The following is a 27359-nucleotide window of genomic DNA, read 5'->3' as shown; positions in this document are numbered from 1 at the left end:
GTTATGCATCAAATGCAGCTGCATGATCGACTGCAGCTGGCTAGCTAACTGTGAAGGAAGAGCAAAGTGAATAAATAATAAGTCTCTCAAGGTGCATCCTCGTTATGACACACGGAAACAAGATGCTATACGACTCAAGGGTGAACTGGAGAGTCTTGGCTCCCAGAGATGTGATATGTAAGCCCACTGAAGTGTGTACATGTCTTGGTATCAACAACCAGGTCCCAGCTAGGTCAAATAATACACCCTGCCTTCTGACTCCAGCTTGGCAGAGTTAAAGGCACTGGAGTGAAGTTCTATAAAGTTCGAAAGACAGCTGGTGACCCCGTTTAGCAAGCCCCTTCTATAAATTCCTATAACCAAGCGGGTTCCAAAGGTAGGGGCTCTCAACCTTTTTCTGGATTAAGTCCATAAGGTTGAGAAAAACATTCAAGTACTGGGCAAGATTGTTTCCCCAAATCCTGCCTGGGCTATGTGACCACAAACAAATGGTGAGGATATTTCATCATTTTATTTGGAAATAAGCTCAAATAGAAAGGACATTTTATCCAGACCAAAGATGAAACTGAGCTGAAAATGTGTTGCTGGAAAAGCGCAGCAGGTCAGGCAGCATCCAAAGAGGAGAATCGACGTTTCAGGCATGAGCCCTTCTTCAGGAATGGAAGATGAAACCAACAGTTTTCAGACTATAGCAACTGAATTGATATCAGGACTGGACACCACAAGTTGCCTCCAAACGTGAGAAGGATCATTGCATCCCATGAGGCAGTTACTGTTTACCTGAAGCTGAGCAGATCCCAGCTACTCCTTCACCAACATCTCTCTTCCTGTACAGGTGCATGAGGATCAGAGATTGTGTCCTGATAGCAACACAATAAATGTGCACTGTGAAACAAAAGATAAAGATTCTCAGTATTAAAGCTGGAACATCAGGATTGTGACTTGTTACTTATTTGGATTGGCAGTAAACAAAATGTCTGTAAGATGACATTGATTAAACATGAGCGACACATTGCTACACCTGAGAGGATAGATTGGTAAAGCACAGTCAGTCAGGCAGCATCCGAGGAGCAGGAGAATTGACGTTTCGGCCCTTCATTGGGAATGAAACCCGAAACACAGTCTGACTGGCTGTGCTTTTCCAACACCACACTCTTCAACTCTGACCTCCAGCACCTGCAGTCCGCACTTTCTCCAAGACAATACGTTGCCCAATCTTGGATCAATATGTGCAGTCAATTCTAGCTTCCACTGACATGGTAAAACTGCAGATAGCCCTATGAGCATGTAGTGATCTCTTCAGCTAGCAATAGCAGACTTAGATATAGATGATTGATAGATAATTGTCACAATCATATCTTTTTGTCTACCATCCAATGGAATTCGGTCACCACCTGTGAGCAAATAAGTTAATCAGCTGGTCACCTGCTCCACCATTCAATAACACCATCCAGTAGGAAGTACTAGGTTGGGTTGGGATATCTGGTTGGCACGGACGGGTTGGATCGAAGGGTCTGTTTCCGTGCTCTACATCTCTATAACTCTATGTAACCCTGTCTAAGCCTGATAAGTGTCAACTTTCTCAAATCATGAATCTATCTACCTCTGCCTTTAGAAGTATATAAAGACTCTATTACCATGCTATCAGCAGAAGAGAGTTCCAAAGACTTTAAACGCCTTTTGAGAAAGCAGTCCTAATCTCTCTCTTATGGGAGAGCTCTCATTTTTAAATTGTGTCCCTAGTCTTGGTATCGCCTCCTAGGGGAAACATCCTTTAACATCCTATGACATCCTCGCAAAAACTCTTTTCCATCCACAAGATCACAACACATTCTTGAGTTACTCCTCATAAGGTAACTGCCTCAAACCAGGCCTCAGTCAAGTCAACTGCTTTTAACTTATTTATGTATTTTCCTAAATAAGGAGACTAAAAGTACTCAAAATGTGGCCTCACTAATGCTCACAACTATACAAAATAATATCTCTACTCTTATATTCTATTATCCTTGCCATGAATGACCAATTCCCACTTGCCTTGCTAATCACATGCGGCACCTTCATATTAACATTTGGGATTCATGTACCAGGGTACCCAGACCTTTCTGTACTTGTGAATCACACAGTCTCCCTCCATTTAAACAACACAGTTTCTCTATTCTTTCTCTCACAATGAACAGGTTCACATTTATATGTACTTCTATCTCCCAGCTTTCTTTCTGACTCATTTAAACTATCTACATCATTTGCAGACTCTTCAAGTCCTCTTCAAAATTCAGAACAAATCGTCCATTGATTCAGTTGTGGAATATGTACACCATGAAATAACATAAATAACCTCCTGGTCACCCATGATATTTGGATCTATCTTCAGCCATCTGGACTCCTCTTGACATTGGAATGGGATAGTTCAGGATAAGAGAGTGATGTTGACAGTGAACAACCCTATATCACTGTACGATAATTCAAACCCAAATTTTTGAGATCAGCAATAGTAAATATGATGCAAATTCTAAGGCTACCAAATATCAGAATACAAATTAATTATGATTATTATTTTTGCTCAGCATTATTAAGACATGATGTTTCATCGCTTGATTGCTACCATTTCTGTTGTAGGTACAGCAAGCTCTTGCTGGTAAGAATATTTGTTATACTTTAAGCAGAGATAAAAAGAAGATAGTTCGTGAGGAAAGTTGCTAATAGTAAATACTGGATATCACTAAGTTAAGCTGCACCCAGACATCTTCAAATGCAGGAATAGCAGGCATTTTGAAGCAACTTTGGATTTGCTGTAAAAACACAGAACATTGGATGAATGAAATTTATATTAAGTTGGGAGATATGTTGTAAGGGAAAGAAAGAGATATCACAGCAATAATTTTTAAAAGATTCTCTGTCTTTCACAAGCTTACCCTTTCCTCCGGAAGACCCTGACTTGTGCTTTAGACCGGATGGGTCAAATGGCCTACTGCTGTGTTGTACTGTGCATGTGGAACGACATGTATGATCTCATCTGACACTGCATAGTTCTGAACTATACTTGAAAGAGAGTAGTAATCTAAGACACAAGTTTCAGGTACAGATTGTAAATGTTATCATATCTTTAGTTCTTTGTAAATAAATTGTACAAGAATTGTCAGAGATTATCGGATTCTTCACATTAGTTTTGTTGTAATTGAATAATTCTATATCTCTTCCAAACTCCTGCCAACAGTTTTGCAAACTCTTCCTTGCAATTCATTGTAATTACTAGACCTAGTAGATTAGTAACAAAATAAGACAAATATTCCTGTTATGTGTAAGTATTGAGCAGTTTTAGCATAAATTCATTCTTTTGTAATAGCTAACCTTGCAAAAATCATTAGCAAGAGATATTTCAATAACACATCAATTAGCTGGGTGTCTCTGTGCACAGTAATTGCACAAGAAATAAGGGATAATGATATTTATAGGTGTCAGAGTTAATCTGTTACTGTTTTATTGTCCATGCCTTTGTGACACCAAAGGATAAAACCCATCAGGAAAGTATAACTGCGCTAGGTTGAACCATATCTTGCCACAATTCTCAATTTCCACTCCCCCACTCCTGGCTTGTTTTGGTTGGTTCATCACCTCAGACAAAATTAAATAATATGTGACTCATCATATAGCCATTTTGCAGGATTTTATGTTTAGTAGCTGTATGAAATTTGCCAATAGCATGGCACATGTGGCTAATGAGGGGACGTTGATAATGGTTATAGCAATGCAGACAGATTAAAATTACAAGCCAAACAGTAAAAAGCATTTTTTATTATTCATTCAGAGAATGTGGGCATTGCTGGCTAGGATTCATTGGCCATCCCTACTTGCCTGGAGGGCAGTTGACAGTCAACCACTTTGTTGTGAGAATGGAATCACATTCAATGCCAGACCAAGTAAGGATGGCAGTTTCCTTCCTGAAAGGACATTAGTAAATCAGTTGAGGTTTTTCCCTGATGGAGTTGGCCATTGCCTGGCAGTGCTCAGTTGCGTGCTGTGATTTTCAACGTCCCTGAGATCGAAAGCTCAACTGTGCACAAATTTATTTTCCAATATTACACGAACCTGAATGAATAACGAGTCAATTCTGTAAAGATTTAACGTTTTATTAAATTAAACAATGGAAGGACATATCAATGGCATTGCAGCATCAAGCTATCATCGTTATTTGTTGAACTGATAAAAAAAACATTATAATGGACACAAATGAATAAGTACACCTAGAATTTGAAAGCATAAAATAACTTCACCTTTTGTTCCAGTCACATGATCAGCATAATGCACTTGCTTACAGTAGGAAGGCATTTTGTATGCACTATCTGATGTCATTCTACAAGGATTTGAGGCAGTTGTTAATACTGGTAAGGCACACAGGCTTATATACAATATTCATTACAGGCTGTTTTGATTAAAATAACTATTCACATAACAGATTTGGCAGAAGGATATTATAGAAGCTCTGGGTTTAGGTAACCTACACAAAGCTCTTCTGCTAATGAGAGTACAATCAATTAGTAACTACCCTTAAACATTGGGTCTGGATTGAATTTAACCCAGATAACAACTCAGAAAAAAATTGTGTAAACAAAATTGGTAATGTTCCATTCCTAACTCTGGCTGGCTTCTACTTTACCATGTCTAATTTTTCATAATTTTACGTTAATTACCACATTAAATTATTCACCTGACTGAAAAAATGGAACACAATGGATGTTTGATGAAATGCAAATGTCACAAACTGCAGTAAAATCAGGGTTAAGGCATATTGTTAACACTGCATTGTGTGGGATTCACCCTGCATCTAACCCTCACCTGCATCTAACCCTCACCTGCATCTAACCCTCACCAGTGCCTCACCTGGGAAAGGAACATTTGATGCCAAAATTGCATTGGACACTTTCTAATATTTCTCACTTCCACTGACACTTAAGAATCTGCACCTAGGTACCTTGGCTGTAAGTTACAACGTGTAAACTTTTCACTGTACTCATGTGAGTACATGTGATAATAAAGCGAATAAAATTGACTCTATGTAATGAGTACAAGATTCACCAAATTTAAATAATAGCAATTGGGAAACAAGTCATTTGAATTTCACTACATTTGTTATAGCTCACTAATGGGTCATTATTTTTGTTCAATTGTAATTTTGAAAGAAACTTGGTGGAATTTTTTTCAAAGCAATATGTTTGGATTTTGAAGGATGGATTAAAACGCATTAATTTTATGTAAGTTATTTTGGCAATGTGTTTTATTTTTGAAAGCCATTAATTGCTGTACACCATGAAAAAACATATGCAAATCCTATTGATCTACAAACAAAAATCAACTGGCATTTAACAGTTTAAAAAAATAGATATTACAGTAAGAAGTAAGCACCATATCAAAAATGCATGCTTTCTATAAAAGTATGTTAAATATATTACATTTATTTACCCTCTATACTTCTTTGATCTTATAGCACAAATGGAACAAGGAACAAACATTCCCTAATTGTAGGGCTATGAGGCGTCAATTCTCATACTGTTGTTACCCTCATCACCACCTCTGCAGAACTGTTGTCATCATAGTCCTCATCATTTGGCCTGAATCGTGTCAGTAAATGTAACAATGTGTAGCTGCAGTGAAATCCTTCAAGCATTAGCTGAGTAGAACCAACCGGCCTTTGTGTTCTGAATTGATTCAGAGACGCCCAAAAGTTCTGATTGGTAGAACTTTCAGCATTGCTGCTGTTAATTTCTAAATCCTTTGATTTGTCATAATTTAAAACAGTCCAGTGTAGATTTACAGCTCTCCAGCGTTTAAATACTCGATATATTGCTGCTCCTTCGTGAACAATTAGACCTGTTAAAAAAAGTATTAGGTATGAAATTAAAAAATATGAAATTATCATAAAGAATCAGGTTACAGCTCATTTTTGCTTTATGAGCATACAGCAGCCCTATGTTCATAATGAACAGCCTTTTTTATACAAATAGAATTATTTGTTGTGCACCTCTAATCAAAATACTGAGTCTGTATTTTTGCAGGGAAATAGTGAGACCACATAGGAGAAAATGAGGACTGCAGATGCGAGGGATCAAAGTCAAAAAATGTGGTGTTGGAAAAGCACAGCCAGTCAGACAGCATCCGAGGAGCAGAAGAGTTGACATTCCGAGCATAAGCTTTTCATCAGGAATGAGACATTTCTGATGAAGAGCTTATGCGCGAAACCTTGGCTCTCCTGCTGCCCAGATGCTGCCTGGCCAGCTGTGCTTTTCCAGCACCACACCTTTTGGACCTGCTTAGCACATCCCTAATCACTATAATTCAATCAGCAAAGGAATAGATTGACACATATATAAGAGCATCATCCTCGTCTAATTATTTTATGAATTAAAATGTACTGGCTCTAAATCTTTTTCTGACAAAAAAATAAGAATATCTAACTTTATTTCTATAGAAATGTGTATTATTTTCACTGAGTAATCACAGATTTTATCAGATTATTGATAATTTTCTCAATAGTCTTTCATGAAAACTTTCAAGTGGATCAAAAAAAGACTTCTAATTTACTATTATCTTAAAGCTATTTATTTCATGTGCTGAATTCTGGGAATAGGAAGAACAAAACGTTAAATTAATGAGTGATACATGCATTTTTGATTCAGTTTATATCCATAATTTTCAATCAGAGTCACAATAAATCCCATTTTAAACAATGTACAGATAACTATCTTTAACTTATTGTTCACAGAGACTGGGGCGAGTGACATGATGTGAATAGATTTAGTTTGCACTATTTTGTCAATATCACATTGATGTGCTTCTGTATAAATTTCAATCTTTGGAATTAATATTTATCAGTAGAAAAAGGAATAAGTGCAACTGAAGCACTTTGATACAACTTAAAAGGATGAGGTCATTGACACATTAGGTTAGATGCATATTAATTTAAGAGAGTAACAGTGAGAAAGGTAATTAAGATCTTGTGTTTTATTAATTAGCAGAACACCCGAAAAACAAATGGCAGTTCAGAAGTTTTCCCACGTTTGTTCAGTAGAATCTGTAAAGAGACGGAGTTCTAAACAGAAAGTGACTTTCTCTGGCTAAGACATGATGTTGGCAAAGCTTTTAGTAATGACAGTAAAAAGGGAGCTAGAAGCTAAACTAACTTAAATGCATTCAGTAAATCATAAAAGGTCAGGTTTAGGACACCCCGGAGCAGATTATGTCATTATGAAGATAGATAGAACTTAAGTTTCTCTGGGTTCAAGTGGTCTGTGTATGTGTTTGCTCTGTAAAGTGGGTTTCAGTTTGGAGCTGGGAGAATGCTGGTACAGAAGAAATGCTCCACACAGCACAAGTACAACTTTTGTTTGAAGTGAGAGTTGAGGAACAGTCAGGCAGGGGGGATTTATATGAGAACAAGGAGATCCGGATAGCCAAATCTTGTAATGTACCATCATAATTTGGCAAAGGACATGGACAGAAAGTATCTGTGCCAAGCATGGCAAAGATATTAAGAATGGTTGGACAGAGTGGTCATTAACAAAATGTGTCACGGGAGTAAGACTTATAAAGATGGTGTAAGTGGAATTCAGACCAGAGAGTGAAAAGGGTGCCACCTTTTGCCTCTAATATTGACAGTAGTTCATGTTATAGCTAAGTATTTAACATATCATAACATGCCTGGAATTCATCTTTAAAAAAAAAGTTAAAGGTATGAAAACCATAAGAAAATTGAGTAATTACATGGTCAAATTCATTAAAGAAATAAAGCAAGAAATAGCAACGCATACCAAAGCTACGCACCAATTGCTAGAAAATGGGATTACAATCGTTATGCGGTTGTTTTTGACTGGTATAGACATGATAGGCTGACAGGCCTTGCCCTGTGCTTCAGCTCTCTATAACTCGAATGCAAGTACTACTGCAAATGCAGCCTGTGGAAGTTTGTGGACAATGTTGTAGTCCAAAATAATGACACCTGCAGTAAATTTCTGAGGAATTCCAGCTCAGTTGTGGAACTGGAATCTGAGGCACAGAATTTGTAGGGCATTGGAGAAGGTATAAATTACTTGAAGACTGGTGCAGTGGACAACCACATCTCTTAAATTAAGTAGATTAGATTACCTGCAGTATGGAAACAGGCCCTTCGGCCCAACAAGTCCACACCGACCCGCCGAAGAGAAACCCACCCCCCTACATTTACCCCTGACTAATCCACCTAACACTATGGGCAATTTAGCAATCTTTGTGCTGTGGGAGAAAACCGGAGCGAACCCACGCAGACACAGAGAGAATGTGCAAACTCCACACAGACAGTTGCCCGAGGCAGGAATTGAACCCGGGTCCCTGGCGTTGTGAGGCAGCAGAGCTAGCCACCGCGCTGTCCTGCAATTTTTGATGGCGGCTTGGTAAGAGAGGGTATAACTGCAAGTCAAGCAGGTAAAGGAGAAGCCTCAGACTTTGTCCTTTTCAATGGGAACAGTGGAATTGCTGCCGATGTGATTGAGGGTGAACTCTGCAGGGTTAATGGGCAAACTGACTAAAGGAAGCCATTCATCTGGGGAAGAGTGGAAGGAATGTAATAGTAAGAGGGAACAGTACAAGCAGGGAAATATCTACAGGACTGGATTTACAACCACATTTGGAACACAAGGTATATTTTACACATACACATTTCAATCTTCAATGCTCCAGTAAATTAAAGGCCAAGGAGTAAGCTTGCCTTCCATTCAGGGATGAAAAGTGAGCTTTTGATACTGGAAAACCAATGGGACGACCTGTAAGACTATGATGGACAGCTTTACTGGCTGAGACAGAGCTGTAGATCTGAGTATGAAGAACACCAGATATTTTGCTCTTATTAAGTCAGTAATGCCTGGCCGTGACCCTATCAGGGGAATTCCTTGAGAAAGGCTACAATTGGGCCAGCTAGCTGATAAGGTTTCCAGTTGGGATGTGATGAAGGGAGCAAGGTCCCTCACTTTATTTCTCATTTTCTCGTCGGTGTGGAAACAGCATGATTGAAAATCGTCAGCCTTAATTGATTACCACCACTTACCGGTGGGCAGCTGATTCAGTTCCAAGCCACTCATTCAAAATGGCTCAGGGCCTGGATCAAGGTTAAAAACTGACAGAAGCCGGTGACATGAAAATGCATACCTGCCTGCTACTGATCTCCAACCCATTGTCTTTGCAGTTGCGACTGAGAGCTCTAAGTGTTACAAAGACATTACTTCACAACAAATGTTGTTCCTTTGTCTAAGAAGGACAACAGGGATAATTTGGATCAGTGGTCAGGAAATTATTGGAGAAGAGTCTTAGGAACAAGATTTACTCACATTTGGAAAAGTATGGACTTATTTCTGATCGGCAGCATTGTCTTTTTATGGGGAAGGTCATGTCTCACATTCTTAATTAAGGGTTTTGAAGAGGTGACAAAAAAGATTGATGGGGTCAGGGCTGTATTTGACATCTATACGGACTTTAGTAAGGCCTTTGACAAGGTCCATCATGGCATGCTGTTACAAGAGGTGAACTTTCATGGGATCTGTACTGAGCTGGTAACATGGATATAGAACTGGCTTAGTCATAGAAGACAGATAGTAGCGGTGCAAGACTGCTTTTCTGACTGGAGATTTATGATCAGTGGTATTCCCCAGGGATCAATGCTGGAGCCAAATGATTTGGAGCAGAATGTAAGTGGTCTGACTAGTATGTTTGCAGATGACACAAAAATTGAGAGGACTGTGGACAGTAAGAAGATTTGCCAGAGGATACTGAAAAATATAGGTAGGCTGAAGTTTGGGATGGAGCAATGGCAGATGGTGATTGGGATGGAGCGATGGCAGATGATGATTGAGATGGAGTGATTGCAATTGGAGATTGGGATGGAGCGTTGGCAGATGGTGATTGGGATGGGGTGATGTCAGATGGAGATTGGGATGGAGTGATTGCAATTGGAGATTGGGATGGATCAATGGCAGATGGTGATTGGGATGGAGTGATTGCAATTGGAGATTGGGATGGAGCGATGGCAGATGGAGATTGGGATGGAGCGTTGGCAGATGGTGATTGGGATGGGGTGATGTCAGATGGAGATTGGGATGGAGCGTTGGCAGATGATGATTGGGATGGGGTGATGTCAGATGGAGATTGGGATGGAGTGATTGCAATTGGAGATTGGGATGGATCAATGGCAGATGGGGATTGGGATGGGGTGATGTCAGATGGTGATTGGGATGGAGTGATTGCAATTGGAGATTGGGATGGAGTGATGGCAGATGGAGATGGGGATGGAGCGATGGCAGATGGTGATTGGGATGGGGCAATGGCAGATGGAGTTTAATCCAAACAAATGCAAGGTGATGCATTTTGGAAGATCAAATGTATACAGTAAATAGCAAAATCCTTTGCAATGTTAACATACAGAGGGATCTAGGCGTACAAGTCCACAGTTCCCTGAAAGAGGCAAGACAAATCGATAAGGCAGTCAATGAGGCACATGAAATGTTTGCCTTCAATGATTGGGGCATAGAGTATAAAAATTGCCAAGTCATGTTGCAGCTGACTAGAACTTCAGTTCAGCCATATTTAGAATACTGCATACAGTTTTGGTTGCCACACTATCGGAAGGATGTGGAGGCTTGAAGAGTTTTATCAGGATGTTGGCTTATTTGGAGGGTAGCTGAAAATGTGTTGCTGGAAAAGCGCATCAGGTCAAGCAGCATCCAAGGAGCAGGAGAATCGACATTTCGGGCATGAGTCCTTCTTCAGGAATGAGGAATGTGTGTCCAGCAGGCTAAGATAAAAGGTAGGGAGGAGGGACTTGGGGGAGGGGCGTTGGAAATACGATAGGTGGAAGGAGGTTAAGGTGAGGGTGATAGACCAGAGTGCGGGTGGGGGCAGAAAGGTCAGGAAGAAGATTGCAGGTTAGGAAGGTGGTGCTGAGTTCGAGGGTTGGGACTGAGACAAGGTGGGGGGAGGGGAAATGAGGAAACTGGAGAAATCTGAGTTCATTCCTTGTGGTTGGAGGGTTCCTAGGCGGAAGACGAGGCGCACTACCTCCAACCGTCGTGTTGCTATGGTATGGCGATATTTATTAGTTATGAGGAGAGATTGGACAAACTTGGTTTGCTTGCACTTGGAGGCTGACGGGCAACTTGATCAAAGTTTACAAATTTATGAGAGACATCAATACAATGGTTCGTCAGAGGGTATACATGTCAATTACTAGAGGACATGGACATAAAGTAATTGGGGGCAAGTTTAAAGGAGGTGTGAGAGGCCAATTCTTTCCACAGAAGGTGCTATGTGTCTGGAATGTGCTGTCAGTGGTAGTGATAGAAGCAGACACAAAAGCAATGTTTACGACCTGGGCAGTTATGTGGACAGCATTGAGGCTAATGGTTTTTGGTTTCAAAAGGCAACCTGTGTGAGTGTAAGCTTGATGGACCGAAGGGCCTGTTCCTGCACAGTGCTGTTCTTTGCTCTTTGAGGTCGGATTGAACAGCTGCAGCTGTGGGAGAACACCCAATGGGGGGCAAGGTAAATCAAACGTGACATCGCAGGGAAGTAGTTTTTTTTAAAAGTGTTTTTGGTGCAAAGGTGACAATAAAGGTGACAACAGAGAAGGGACAACATATAATTTAGCTGCTGGGATCCAACCCAAACTGAGGTTGAAAGAAAACTGACATCACAAAAAATATAAAAGTTCATTGGCTAGTAGGTTATAGTCCAACAGGTTTAATTGGAAGCACACTAGCTTTCGGAGGTGAAGGAGCGGCACTCTGAAAAGTAGTGTGCTTCCAATTAAACCTGTTGGACTATAACCTGGTGTTGTGTGATTTTTAACTTTGTACACCCCAGTCCAACACCAGCATCTCCAAATCTTGGCTAGTAGGAAATTGTTGTGTGTAAATTACCATACATGAGAAAAGTATATGGCTGTTTTTGAAAGAAAGGATCATCTGAGAAATACCAGAAGTAAGTAAGTATCAAGACCAATACAAGGAAGTTATATAAGTAAGGCAAAGTAGGATAAGGGAAGGAGAATGATGTTAATGCAAGGGAAATAGATTTAAGAGTAAAACTAAGTATGGCAGAGGCACTCAGTCCTGTGTGCTGCACAGCTGACCATATGTGGAAAACCTGAGACACCCCTGGCAGTCTGAATGACCATGGAATTATAGAATTGTTAGAGCTCAATAGTGTGTGGTGCATCATTGCTGCACCAGCTCTTCATTACCTTGTGCCAAACCCCACTTTTGTCCCCATACCCACACAATTCTATCCAAATAATTATCCAATGCCTTCTTGAATGCTTCATTTGAATCTGTCTCCATCACATTTGCAGGCAGTGCAATCACGCCTGAACTAATTGCTGTGTGTACTTTACTTTAAATCTAGGCCCTCTTACTTTTGTCCTTTTACGGACGGGAGTAGCTTTTCCCCATTTCCTCCAGTCAGCCACTCATTATTTTAAAAACCTCATCAAATCTCATCTTAACCCTTCTGTCTCCAGGACATAGTCTTGACCTCTTTAATCTGTCCTCATAACTGAGGTTTCTCATTCCCGGAACTATTCCGTAAGTCACTTCAGCACTAATTCAATGCATTCACATCTTGCTTATAATGTGGCACTAACAACTGTACACAATACTCCAGCCGAGAGCTGACACATTCTGCCACCAACACCACCTGTCTGATCAACTTGAGCGCTGACTTTCAGAGTTTGAGTGTTTCCACAAAGTAGAGAATAATGTGGATAGCACATTGTTGGAAAGTGCAGTCGGAGAGGGAATGGGTGACCCTCAGTCAGAAGAAGTGAGGGAGGCAGGTAATCAGGAAAGCCCCAGAGCACTTCTCATTCAAAAACAAATCTTCTGTGTTGGCAAATAGTGAGACTGATAGTTCCTTTGGAGAGTGGAGCCAGAGCTCAGCTGTACAAATAGGGAGCAGAAAGAGAGGGAGAGCAATAGTGGTAAGAGTGAGGGACACACAGCAGGAGTTTCTGCAGCCACACTCACAACTCCAGGATGGTTTGTTGCCTCCATGGTCACTAGGCCAGGGTCAAGGATAATAGACAATAGACAATAGGTGCGGGAGTAGGCCATTCTGCCCTTCGTGCCTGCACCCACCATTCAATATGATCATGGCTGATCATCCTTAATCAGTATCCTGTTCCTGCCTTATCTCCATAACCCTTGATTCCACTATCCTTGAGAGCTCTATCCAACTCTTTCTTAAATGAATCCAGAGACTGGGCCTCCACTGCCCTCTGGGGCAGAGCATTCCACACAGCCACCACTCTCTGGGTGAAGATGTATCTCCTCATCTCTGCCCTAAATGGTCTACCTCGTATTTTTAAGCTGTGTCCTCTCGGTCGGCACTCACCCATCAGCGGAAACATGTTTCCTGCCTCCAGAGTGTCCAATCCTTTAATAATTAGATTAGATTACTTACAGTGTGGAAACAGGCCCTTCGGCCCAACAAGTCCACACCGACCCGCCGAAGCGCAACCCACCCATACCCCTACATTTACCCCTTACCTAACACTACGGACAATTTAGCATGGCCAATTCACCTGACCCGCACATCTTTGGACTGTGGGAGGAAACTGGAGCACCCGGAGGAAACCCACGCAGCCACAGGGAGAATGTACAAACTCCACACAGTCAGTCGCCTGAGTCGGGAATTGAACCCGGGTCTCAGGCGCTGTGAGGCAGCAGTGCTAACCACTGTGCCACCGTGCCGCCCACAATCTTATATGTCTCAATCAGATCCCCTCTCAGTCTTCTAAACTCAAGGGTATACAAGCCCAGTCACTCCAGTCTTTCAATGTAAGGTAATCCCACCATTCCAGAAATTGACCTCGTGAACCTACGCTGCACTCCCTCAATAGCCAGAATGTCTTTCCTCAAATTTGGAGACCAGAACTGCACACAGTACTCCAGATTGGTCTCACCAGGGCCCTGTACAGCTGCAGAAAAACCTCTTTGCTTCTATACTCAATCCCTCTTGTTATGAAGGCCAGCATGCTATTAGCCTTCTTCACTATCTGCTGTACCTGCATGCTTACCTTCATTGACTGGTGTACAAGAACACCCAGATCTCTCTGTACTGCCCCTTTACCTAAATTGATTCCATTTAGGTAGTAATCTGCCTTCCTGTTCTTGCCACCAAAGTGGATAACCACACATTTATCCACATTAAACTGCATCTGCCATGCATCTGACCACTCACCTAACTTGTCCAGGTCACCCTGTAATCTCCTAACATCCTCATCACATTTCACCCTGCTACCCAGCTTAGTATCATCAGCAAATTTGCTAATGTTATTGCTGATACCATCTTCTATATCATTAACATATATTGTAAAAAGCTGCGGTCCCAGTACTGATGCCTGCGGTACACCACTGCTCACTGCCTGCCATTCCGAAATGGAGCAGTTTATCACTACCCTTTGTTTCCTATCAGCCAACCAACTTTCAATCCAAGTTAGTACTTTGCCCCCAATACCATGCGCCCTAATTTTGCTCACTAACCTCCTATGTAGGACTTTATCAAAAGCTTTCTGAAAGTCCAGGTACACTACTTCCAATGGATCTCCCTCGTCCATCTTCAGAGTTACATCCTCAAAAAATTCAAGAAGATTAGTCAAGCACGATTTCCCCTTCATAAATCCATGCTGACTCTGACCTATCCTGTTCCTACTATCCAGATGTGTTGTAATTTCACTTATCTGATGATCTCCCCTCAACAGCCTCCAGCTCATGATCCCCTAATCCCTGGTTCTACCTTCTCCTCAGAATCCACAAACTGGACTACCCCAGCAGACCCATCGTCTCTGGCATTCCCTCCCAACAATTCTTCTAACACTTTATGTTGGTTTCAAAATGTCCAGTTTATGGGAACCAGCTGCCTTGTCTTCATCATGCACGTGCAATCCCTTTACACATTCACCACCTTCCGGATGGTCTTCGAACGCTTTGCTTCTTCCTGTAAGAAAGGCCTAAACTGTCCCTATCTGCCATCACCTTCCACCTGGCCAAGCTTTGAGATCAAACGGGTGGGCCATGGATACCAGCATGGACCAGCTATTCCTATCTATTTGTGGGTACATATTACATTCGTTATTCCAATCCTACTCAGGCCCAACCAAAGTTCTTTCTCCAGTACATCAATTACATCATTCTGCTGCTTCCCTTTCTTGTTCGGAATTGGAAAAGTTTATCAATTTCTCTTCAAGTTCCACCCTGCCGTCATCGTCACCTGGTCCATCTCTGACTCCTCTCTTCCCTTCCTCAACATCCCGGTTTCCATTGCGGAGGATTGGCTCACCATCAATATCCATTGCAAACCCAACAACTCCCACAATCACCTGGACTACACATTTGACAAACTGCTTCCTGTAAGGGCTCCTTCCTATTCTCCCAATTTCTGTCTCTATTACTTTTGTTCTGATGATGCCACTTTCCTCAGGGGAGCCTCAGACAAGTCCACCATTATCTCAACTCTACTATTATGATTGGCAGGGTCCTTAGCACTGGCCAAACTATCTCCTGCACTTCTGCCCTCTTCTCTTTCCTTCCACAATATTGATGGAGTCCCCCGGTCCTTACTTACATTCCAACAGCGTCTGCATTGAAAGGATCATAAGCTGCCATTTCCGTCACCTCCAGCAGGATGCCATGATCAGACACTTAGTCCCCTCCACTCTCATGTCAATATTCTCTAGGGGCCGTTCCTTCTGGGACACCCTTGTCCCATGTCCTCCACTCCCAGGACCTCCAATGCAATCACAGAAGGTGCAACATTTAACACCTCATTCTTCATTATCCAAGGCCCCAGAAAATCTGCTGGGTGAAGCAGCAATTTAGCAGCAGAAGTGATAGACCCCCTGAGTTTGGTACCCTGTGGTTCAGGTTATCAGCCCTGTGGAATGCTCCTCCTGCAATACGTGGGAATTCAGGAACACTTCAAGTGCCCACAGTGACTACGAATGCAGGAAGTGTATTCAGCTCCTGCTCCTGATTTATCACAGGGAGTACCTGATGATGCAAATGGCCGCACTATGGAGCAACAAGAAGCTGAAAATATCATGAAGACACATTTAGTTAGCTGACCACACCAGCATTAAGCACTACACAGACAGAGGAGAGTTAGGTGACCACCAGGAAGGCGAGTAAGCCTGTGCAGGCAGTGCAAGAATCCCCTGTGGCCATTCCCTTCCCAAACCACTTTGGATACTGTTGGGACAATGACCTCTCAGGGAAAGCAGCAGATCAGTGGCAGCACAACTAGCACAGCATGGAGGGCCAAAGTGGCAGTGAGTACTAGTGATTGGTGTTTCTGTGGCTGCAGGATAGTGTGGTCTCACTGGTGCCAGGATCAAGGATGTCTCTGATTAGGCAGATGATATTCCTAAGGAGAAGGGTGAGTGGAGGAGGTTGTGGTCCATGTTGGTACTGGTGACACAGGCAGAAAGAGAAATGAGGTCCTGCAAGGGGAGCTCAGGTAGGAAATTGAAAAGCAGAATCTCTAGCAGAAACAAGATTACTTCCTGTTCCACATGCCAGTGAGGTTATATGTAGGAAGATAATACAGTTAAATATGTGGCTAGGGGTTCCAAGATAGCAGCATCCCGGTAGGATCATGTTTGTTGGACTCCATGCTGCAACCCCAACCAACAGAGCCAGAACCCATCCCAAATAAAGGAGCTACAAACTTGAAAATAATCGACTTATCTTTGTCCTTGGAGCTGGAGAATGCCGAAGAAAGGAGGAAGCTCACCTGGGGCCAAGGCCACGGCCTAGCCCTTTGAAGCAGTGGTCTTACTTACTCACCAGACCCTGGTTGAGGAGCTGGCCAAACCTCGCGAGGGCCTGAGGAAGCAGATTGAAGAAAAAACCAAGGAGAAGCTGGCTCCAATATCTGCTCTGGTGCAAGACCTGGGGAGAAAGGACTGATAAAGTTGAGTGCTGGGCCACAGGGGCAGAGGCAGAGACTAACTCCTCCAACAGCTGGATTGAAGCCCTGGAAACACAGGTCTGGGGCCTGTTGATTCTAGTAGACGATATCGAAAACAGAGGCAGAAGAAAGGACCTGCGCGTTGTTGGCATACTGGGGAGGACGGAAAGTGAGCGGCTGGTGGAGTTCTTCAAGAAGTGGTTCCCAGAATTCCTTGGGTTGGAGGTTGAGAAGGGAAGGCTAGCAATTGAAAGAGCCCACCAGATCGTGGCACAAAAATCAGGTGCAGATCAGTGCCCATGCCCTATCCTGGTAAGGTTCCATCATTATGAAGACAAGCAGAGGGTCATGGAAGCTTCCAGAGCCCTGGGGAAGAATCCATGGGCGTTGGTGTGTGGTGGCTCCAGGGTCATGTTTTTTCATGACTTCTCAGCGGCAGTAGTCCGAGAAAGGGAGTCCTACAATGGCACCAGGAGGAGATTGAGAGCTTGGGATCAGTATTCTTTAAGATATCCAGTGGTGTTTCGGATCAATCATAATGGATCCATACATTTGTTCGACTTGCCGGAGAAAGCAAAGAACTTGGTGGTCATGTTGATTTAAGTCGAACGGCCAAATAGGTGTCGGGGACAGAGCTGTTCGGGTTTGTTTTTCTTTTAAAAGGACTTGGTGGAATCTCCTTTGTGGTAATAAGTTGCGTGAATGATGTCTAGGATGGATAGACTATTTACCTTTCATCTCTAAGTTATGTGAAGGGATGGGTGACATAATTATTTTTAGTTTACTTGTTTATAGTACTAACCTTGCTCTTGGTGTTTTGTTTTTCTCTACCGGGTGGTCTGGGTATGTGGTGCTACCCTAGCTGGTTCGATGGTTGTACCCCCTTCGGGATAAATTTCTCCAATCAGTGCCTTTGCCGATTTTCTTGTCTTTCCGTTTTTGTAAGGTTTGTAGATTTGTTGGCTGTACTTGTTTTAGTCTGTGTAGCTTTTGGGTTATGTGGATTCTTTAGCATTAAAGCTCAGTGATCTGTAGTTTGGATTCTTCCTCTCTGGAGTCTAAATGCTGGTGCTGTAGATGGTTATGGCTAAGGATGTGTTCAAGTGATGCACCTGGAACATTAAGGGAGGGATCACTTGCCTGTCAAGAGGAAGAAGGTACTTTCCAGTCTTAAAAGGGAGAGAGTGGATGTTGCCTTATTGTAAGAGCATTTGAAGATGCAACAGAATGGGTATGACCAGGTTTATTTTTCATCTTTCAATACGAGGGGTAGAGGGTGGCCATTCTAGTTAGTTAAAATCTCCCCTTTAAGTTATTAGAGTGCATTAAAGACACACACAGGAGATTTGTAATCCTTAAAGCTTTAATACATGGGGAAGAATATGGGATCACAAATGTTTACTGTCTCCTTGCCCACCGCCTTAAATTCTTGACAGATGCACTTTCCAGACTGGTTAACCCTACAGTAGCCAGACTGCCCAAAACCCTGCCATTATCTTTGCGATCTAAACAATTAAGGGATCTGTGTGCTGAATTGGGGTTGGTGGATGTTTGGAGGCACCTTCACTTGACTGGCAGGGACTTCACTTTCTTCTCAAACCCACATAAATGCCATACCAGGATTGATCTTTTTCTGACCCCTCACAGTATATCTGGGCTCAGTGGCATCATGTACAATTGGCAATATCACTATTTCTGATCACGCCCCAGTGTATTTAATGGTTAAGAGTAAGGATACAGTGGTAGGCTTGAGGCACTATAGGGAGTTGGTTATCTCCTACTCTGCCAGTAAGAAACAGCAGAAGGGTGAACAGCAACTCGTCTGAAAGTAGCTGAGAAGGCATACTTGGACAGGCCCTCACTGGTTAAACTGAAGAGGATCACAGCGCTTCAGTCTATACTGAATTCCATGCTCACACGAACAGCCAAGAGAGAGCATACATTTGCAAACCAAAGGCTGCTTGAGCATGGGGATAAGCCGGGCAAGTACTTAGCATATCTTGCCAGGAAAAGGAGTGTCCCCCGATCCATTACCTCAATCAGGGAAGAAACTGGAAACTTGACCTATGAGTCTAAAAGAATTAATGCAGCATTCCAGAAATTTTATTCTGAATTTTACCAGTCTGAAAGCTGAGAGTGTGGGTGGGTTAGGATGGAGACTTTTTTTAAAAAAGAACTTGGACCTTCCAGGAGTGACCCCTGAACAAGAGTATTTCCTCAATGTCCCATTGTCAGAGCAAGAGGTGCAGGAGGCTGAGAGACAACTCCAGAATGGGAAGGTGCTGGGTCCTGACGGGCTCCCCAGTGAGTTCTATATGGAATTTATAAGTATACTGTCAGGACCGCTGCTTAGTATGTTTAACAACTCACGGAGTTGTGGCCACCTCCCACCAGCTCTCTCATTTTTAAAAAAGGGAAGGCTGCGGAGGACTGTGCTTCCTATATTTGGGAATAAGGAGAACTCATGTCAAAATCCAAGAACATTTAGAAAAAAAGTGGGCGGCACAGTGACAAGTGGGCAGCATGGTGGCGCAGTGGTTAGCACTGCTGCCTCACAGCGCCAGAGACCTGGGTTCAGTTCCTGCCTCAGGCGACTGACTGTGTGGAGTTTGCACGTTCTCCCCGTGTCAGCGTGGGTTTCCTCCGGGTGCTCCGGTTTCCTCCCACAGACCAAAGATGTGCAGGTTAGGTGAATTGGCCATGCTAAATTGCCCGTAGTCTTAGATAAGAGGTAAATGTAGGGGTATGGGTGGGTTGCGCTTCGGCGGGTCGGTGTGGACTTGTTGGGCCGAAGGGCCTGTTTCCACACTGTAAGTAATCTAATCTAATCAAATTGACCCATTTCATTTCTGAATGTCAACTTCAAAATCTACCAAGACTCTAGCATTAAGGCTGAAAACTGTACTCTCTCCATCATTAAGAAGGACCGGACAGGGTTTATAAAAGGTCACAGATTGATAGATAATGTCAGGAAATTATTTAACATGATCCAAGTATGTCAACAGCAATTGGTACAGGGATTGGTGATCTCTTTAGATGCAGAAAAGGCATTTGACAGGATCAAGTGGCCATATCTTTTTCATACTTTGAAGTGGTTTGGTCTGGGAGAGACCTTCATCATAAGGTTTTGTATAGTGATCCTCTTGCTGTGGTCCTCACTAATGATGTATGGTCAAGCAATTATAATATTTGTAAGGCCAGTCGACAGGGCTGTCCCCTGTCACCATTGCGTTTCACATTGGTGATCGAACCACCGGCAGAGGCAATTCACAGGGATCCCAATATAAACACTCCAGAAGTGGGGATGAAATCACATAAGATCGCACTGTATATGGGTGGCGTTCTTGTCTTCTTATCAAACCCAACATTCTCAGTGCCACACCTGACGCAATGCATCAATATGTTTGTTGGCTTCTCAGGTTATTAGATCAATTTTGTGAAGTCAGGGGCCATGCCCATGGGTGGTCTCCAGAGAATGCCTGATCCAGAGGGTGGATCTCTGTTTCCCTTTAGATGGTTGTAGGTGGGCTTTCTCTACTTAGGTATATTTATCACTCCCATTTTTGATCAGCTATTTAAAGTCAATTTTGCGCATTTCTTCAACAGAATCAAGCAGAACCTTCGTAGATGGGAGATGCTTCCAATCTTTTGGTTAGGTCGGAGAGCCCTCATTAAAATGAACATTCTGCCCCATCTGCTGCATCTGACGCGAATGCTTCCTTGGCTTCTTACTAAGCAAACATTTAGAAGACTGAACAGCTGGTTCCGTTCCTTTATCTGGCACCCCAAGCAACTCCTAATTAAACTGCAGTTACCTTACAGGTTGGGAGGAGTGGGCCTCCCAGATATCAAAAATTATCAACTAAGCTCTTTGGTATCTTATGTGAATGACTGGGCCCCGCTTGGGGGTGGGGGGACCCTCATTCAATTTGGTTGGACATTGAAGCGTTTCAGCCAAGATGCCTCCTTAATAGCCTGCTGTTCTTGGACAAAATGAGGACAGTTAAGGAATATTGCCATAGACCAATAGTCATCAATACTGTCAAGGCATGGAGGGCAATGCATCAGGGTGAAGGCATTATTGCCAAAACATCACTCTTGACAATCTTAGTTGGTATGCGGGGTTTTCAGCCAGGGATAATGGACTCTGGGTTTAAACTATGGGCATGTCTTGCCTGGGTGATTTATTTGAAGGGGACATATTGATGTCCTTTGACCAGTTGGCTCAGAAATATGAATTGCCCAGTACGGATCTCTTTCATTTCTTTCAAATTAGAAACGTCATACAAAAACAGACCACACTTCTAACTGATTCTTATAAGTCCGACGTGGAGAAGAGGGTGCTGAGAATACACTTTCTGTTAGCAATGTTTATCACCTACTGGGAGAGGGTCCGAGTGGCTCTGTAAGGTATGGGAGAGGGAGCTGGACGTTGAGATCTCTTCTCAAATATGGGAGCATATCTGGGAAAATGCAAAAAGGATCTCAATTTGCAAAGGACCCACACATTGCAATTGAAGATCCTCCACAGGGTCCACTTGGCTCCAGACCGCCTTTCCAAATTGAAAGCAGGAACATCTCCAATGTGTCCTAAATGTAAAGTGAGTATGGGCACACTCACTCATTGTCTCTGGTCCTGCCACAGGCTGCGGGTATACTGGAGCACTGTGGTTGGTGAAATAGAGAAGGGCTTTGGGGACAGAGGTGGAGATGGACTCAGTATCTCTTCTTCTTGGCTTTGTTAATTCACTTCCATGAGATGCATACAAAAAAAAGAGGCTTTTCAGTATCCTGACTTTTTGTGCAAGAAAGAACATTCTGTCAGGGTGGGTGTCTGAAAACCCCCCGGGGCTGCATGAGCCAGTCATGGAACACATCCCCTTAGACTTTCTCACAAGTATGGTGCATCATAAAACTGAGAATTTCTATAAGACATGGAGGCTCCTTTTGGGCTATCTGGGTACAGATATATCCGCCACACTAATAAGAGCCTTTATATAGCCATGGCAATTCTATGTAATGAATCTGGTATCCAAAGAGGAGGAACTTTGAACACTTGACTTTGTATAAACATATGCGCTCGATGATCAAGGGCTGTTACTTTGTTTTGCTGAGCTGTGTAATGGTTGTTATCATTATTATTATTGTTAAGATTTTCCTTTTTTAGCTTAGTTATTAATTATGTAATTAGCGGCTTGTTTTTTTAATATTGGTTTGAATTGTTTGATTTTTAGATTACTGTTAAGTTTAGATTAGATTACTTTCAGTGTGGAAACAGGCCCTTCGGCTCAACAAGTCCATACCGACCTGCTGAAAAGCAACCCACCCAGACCCATTCCCCTATATTTACCCCTTCACCTGACACTATGGGCAATTTAGCATGGCCAATTCACCTAACCTGCACATCTTCGGACTGTGGGAGGAAACCGGAGCACTCAGAGGAAACCCACACAGACACGGGGAGAATGTGCAAACTCCATACAGATAGTTGCCTGAGGCGGGAATTGAACCCAGCTCTCTGGTGCTGTGAGGCAGCAGTGCTAACCACTGGTGCTAACTATTGTGGTTGTAATATTCAAAAGAAAAAAAATTCCTTTTTTAATAAAAATATGTGGTGAAAGAGCTGGGGTAGGAGGGATGCACTTTGGGTATTTGTATCATTGGGCTGCTTTCCTGGGCAACAGGGATGGGTACAAGACGGATTGGTTACACTGAAATTGGAGAGGCATCAATATGCTGACAGGGAGGTTTCCCAGCGTAACTTGGGAGGGTTTCAACTGGTATGGCAGCAGTGTGGGAACCAGAGCAGTAAGTCAGCATGAAATGACTGAGGAGGAGTTAGAGACTAAGGCCAGTAAGGCTAGCAGGATGAAAAGACTGGAAGTGATCACTGAAATCAGTAGGACTGGCAGTCAGATGTGCATTTGTTTTAACACAGGCAGCATGACAGATAAGGCAGGCTTGAGTTACATATGTATACCTCTGATGCCGTATTAATTACAGAGACTTGGTTGAAAGAGGGACAAAACTGGCAGCTTAATACCCCAGGATTAAGGCGGCCCAGGTGAGATAGAGGGGTGTAAAAGAGGTTGGGGTGTTGCATTACTGATAAAGGAGAATATCACAGCTGTACTGAGGGAGGATACTTTGGCAAGCTCATCCAGCAAGGCCATATCGATACAGCTCAGGAGTAGGAAAGGTGCGATCATTTAAACAGGATTGTACTGCACACCTCCCAACAGCCAGTTGGTGATGGAAGTGCAGATCTGTGAACGTCAAAATGTAAAGCCAGCAGGATTATTGTTGGTTGATTTGTTGGGTTGGATGGATGATTTTTATTTCCCGTATATTGACTGGGACTCAAGCAGTGCCAAGAACTTGGATGAGGGGGATTTGTTATTTGCGACTAGGTGGGTTACTTGATGGGATGGGGCCATAGTAGACACGGTATTGGGAAAAGAGTCCAGTCAGGTGGGTGAACATTTCAGCAACAGCAGCAATACTGTAAGTTTGAAATTAATTATGGATAGGTCCTCTGGGGAATGTAGAATGGTGGCAACCATTTGAGGGTAAATTCACATCTGTTTATGGCCAACTGGCTAAGGTTCAGAACCAGCATGTTCCTGTGAAAATGAAGGATGGCTAGATTCAGGAGCCAAGAGAAATTGAGAGCTTAGTCAAAAAGAAAAAGGAAATTGAAGACACAGAAACAGACCCTTCCGTCCAATGCCTCCATGCCAACCAGATATCCCAACCCAATCTAGTCCCATTTGCCAGCACTTGGCCCATATCTCTCTAAACCCTTCCTATTCATATATCCATCTATATGCCTTTTAAATGCTGTAATTGTACCAGTCTCCACCACTTCCTCTGGCAGCTAATTCCATACATGTACCACCCTCTGTGTGAAAAAGTTGCCTCTTAGGTTCCTTTTATATCTTTCCACCCACCCTAAACCTATGCCCTCTAGTTCTGGACTCACTCACCCCAAAGAAAAACCTTGTCTGTTTATGCTATCCATGGCCCTCATGATTTTATAAACCTCCTCAAAGAATACAAGAAAAGCAAGAGAGAACTCAACAAGGAAATAGGAGGGCTAAAGGGGGCCATGAAACACATTTGACAAACAAGATTAAGAAAAATCCCAAGGGGTTTTATATGAGTGTAAGGAACAACACCTACAGAAAGGATTGGTCCACTTAAGGACAAGGAGGGAACCTACATGTGGAGATGGAGAAAATGGGTAAGGTACTGAGTGAATACTTTGCACCACTATTCACAAAGGAGAAGGACATGGTGGATGGTGAATCTGAGGACAGGGGTGATGATATTCTATGGCATGTCAACATAAAAAAAAGGAAATGTTGGATGTTTTGAAAATAATTAAAATAGTCAGGTCTGCAGGACCTCATGAAGTCAAACCTTGAGTGCTGTGGGATGCAGGTAAGGAAATGTGGGTCAACCTACAGCACATGGACTGCAGCAGTTCAAGAAGGCATCTCACCATCACGTTCTCAAGGGCAACTAGAGATGGGTAATAAATCCTGGCCAGTTAGTGTCCACATCCCACAAATGAATGAAAGAAGTATTAAGAGCTGATTGATGGACAGAAACCAGAGAGGAAGAATAAAAGGAAGAGTTAATTTTCAGGATGGCATGATGTAACAAAGTTAAAAATCACACAATACCAGGTCAGAGTCGAGAGTGTAGTGCTGCAAAAGCATCAGAAATGAAGGACTTATGTCCGAAACATCGATTCTCCTGCTCCTCGAATGCTGCCTGACCTGCTGTGCTTTTCCAGCACCACTCTAATCTAGACTCTGATCTCCAGCATCTGCAGTCCTCAGTTTCTCCTAATACCAAGTTATAGTCCAACAGGTTTAATGGAAGCAGTAGCTTTTGGAGCGCTGCTCCTTCATCAGATGGTTGTGGACAGGAGCAGCGCTCTGAATACTCCTGCTTCCAAATAAACCTGTTGGACTACAACCTGGTGTGTGTGTGATTTTTAACTTTGTTCGCCCCTGGCCAACACCGGCACCTCCACATGTTACAATGTTAGGGTACAAAGGATCAGTTTTCAGGCTCGATATTCACAATCCACATTAACATCCGTTTTGATGAGGAGACCAAATGAAACATAGAACATTACAGCAAGAACAGGCCCTTTAGCCCTTGATGTTGCACCAACCAATCTGAAGCCTATCTAACCTACACTATTTCATTATGATCCATATCATTTAATGACTATTTAAATGTCCTTAAGGTTGGCGAGTCTACTCCTGTTGCAGGCAGTGTGCTCCACGCCCCTACTACATGGAATAAAGAAGCTACCTCTAAAATCGGTCTTATATCTATTACCCCTCAATTTAAAGCTCTGCCCACTTGTGCCAGCCATCACCATCTGAGGAAAAAGGCTTTCAATGTCCACCCTATCTACCCTCTGATTATCTTAAATGTCTCTATTAAGTCACCTCTTACCTTCTTCTCCCTAATGAAAACAATCTCAGTCCCTCAGCCTTTCCTCTTAAGACCTTCCCTACATACCAGGCAACATCCTGGTAAATCTTCTCTGAACCCTTTCCAATGCTTACATGTCTTTCCTATAATGTGGTGGCCAGAACTGTATGCAATACTCCAAGTGCCTCTGCACCAGAGTTTCCTACAGCTGCAACATGTTCTCTGAAACTCAAATTCCTCTGCTAATAAAACCTAACACACGGTACACCTTCTTAACAATCCTATCAACCTGGTTGACAAATTTCAAGGATTTATGTACCTGGACACAGAGCTCTCTCTGCTTATCTACACTACCAAGAACCTTACCATTAGCCTGCTACTCAATATTCCTGTTGCTCCTTCCAAAGTGAATCATCTCACACTTTTCTGCATTAAACTCCATTTGCCACCTCTCGGCCCAGCTCTGCAGCTTATCAATGTCCTTCTGTAATCTGCAACATCCTTCAGCACTGTCCACAACTCCACCGACCTTAGTGTCATCCGCGAATTTACTAACTCATCCTTCTACACCCTCATCCAGGTCATTTATAAAAAATACAAACAGCAGTGGACCCAAAACAGATCCTTGTGATACATTTCCCATAAACGACCACCCTCTACCTTTTTTCAGCTAGCCAATTTCTGATCCAAACCACTAAATCACCCTCAATCCCATGCCTCTGTATATTCTGCAATTGTCTACCATGGGGAACCTTATCAAAGGCCTTATACACCATATACACCACATCAACCGCTTTACCCTCATCTACCTGTTTGGTCACCACTTCAAAGAACTCAATTAGGTTTGTGAGGCATGACCTGCCCGTCACAAAACTATGTTGACTATCCCTAATCAAATTACTCCTTTCTAGATGATCATAACTCCTATCTTGTATAATCCTTTCCAATACTTTATCTACAACTGAAGTAAGGCTCACTGGTCTATAATTACCAGGGCTGTTTCTCCTCTCCTTCTTGAACAAGAGAACATTTCCTATACTCCAATCTTCTAACATTATTCCTGGAGGTAAAAACAAGGACTGCAGATGCTGGAAACCAGATTCTAAATTAGAGTGGTGCTGGAAAAGCACAGCAGGTCAGGCAGCAGATGAGGGGCAGGAAAATCGATGTTTCAGACAAAAGCCCTTCATCAGGAATAGAGGCAGTGTGCCTGCAGGGTGGAGAGATAAATGAGAGGAGGGTGGGGGTGGGGCGAAAGTACATAGAGTACAATAGGTGGATGGGAGTGGGGGTGAAGGTCATAGGTCAGGGAGGAGGGTGGGGGAAGGTAGCAAAGAGTACAATGGGTGAGTGGGGGAGGGGATGAAGTTGATAGGTCAGAGAGGAGGGTGGAGTGGATAGGTGGAAAAGAAGATAGGCAGGTAGGGCAAGTCATGGGGCCAGTGCTGAGCTGGAAGTTTGGAGCTGGGGTGAGGTGGAGGAAGGGGAAATGAGGAAACTGGTGAAGTCCACATTGATGCCCTGGGGTTGAAGTGCTCCGAGGCGGAAGATGAGGCTTTCTTCCTCCAGGCGTCAGGTGGTGAGGAAGCGGTGGTGAAAGAGGCCCAGGACCTCCGTGTCCTCGGCTGGGTGGGAGGGGGAGTTGAAATGTTGGGCCACAGGGCGGTGTGGTTGATTGGTGCGGGTGTCCCAGAGATGTTCCCTAAAGCGCTCTGCTAGGAGGCGTCCAGTCTCCCCAATGTAGAGGAGACCGCATCGGGAGCAACGGATACAATAAATGATGTGCAGGTAAAATTTTGATGGATGTGGAAGGCTCCTTTGGGGCCTGTAGACAATGACAACATAAAGATCCAAGCCAAGGTTCTGCAATCCTCTCCCTAGCTTCCCCAAGAATCCCATTTCCATGTTTTCATAAAAATATG

The 27359-nt window shown here is 43.1% G+C and overlaps 1 protein-coding gene across 1 annotated transcript in view; it reads right to left on the bottom strand.

Annotated features, from left to right (window-relative positions):
- Window positions 1–5438: 5438 nt before the first annotated feature.
- The window catches only part of LOC132815920 (E3 ubiquitin-protein ligase MARCHF11-like), a 116336-nt gene continuing 94415 nt past the window's right edge, over window positions 5439–27359 (bottom strand). Inside the window, exon 4 of the mRNA XM_060825294.1 lies at window positions 5439–5865. Coding sequence (XP_060681277.1) covers window positions 5540–5865 — 326 coding nt within the window. The 3' untranslated portion in view covers window positions 5439–5539. The remainder of the gene's footprint in view (window positions 5866–27359) is intronic.

Source organism: Hemiscyllium ocellatum, chromosome 5 (genome assembly GCF_020745735.1).
Source record: "Hemiscyllium ocellatum isolate sHemOce1 chromosome 5, sHemOce1.pat.X.cur, whole genome shotgun sequence".
NCBI lineage: Eukaryota > Metazoa > Chordata > Chondrichthyes > Orectolobiformes > Hemiscylliidae > Hemiscyllium > Hemiscyllium ocellatum.
The sequence above is the reverse complement of the archived record's forward strand: the minus strand, read 5'-3'. Positions and strand labels throughout refer to the sequence as shown.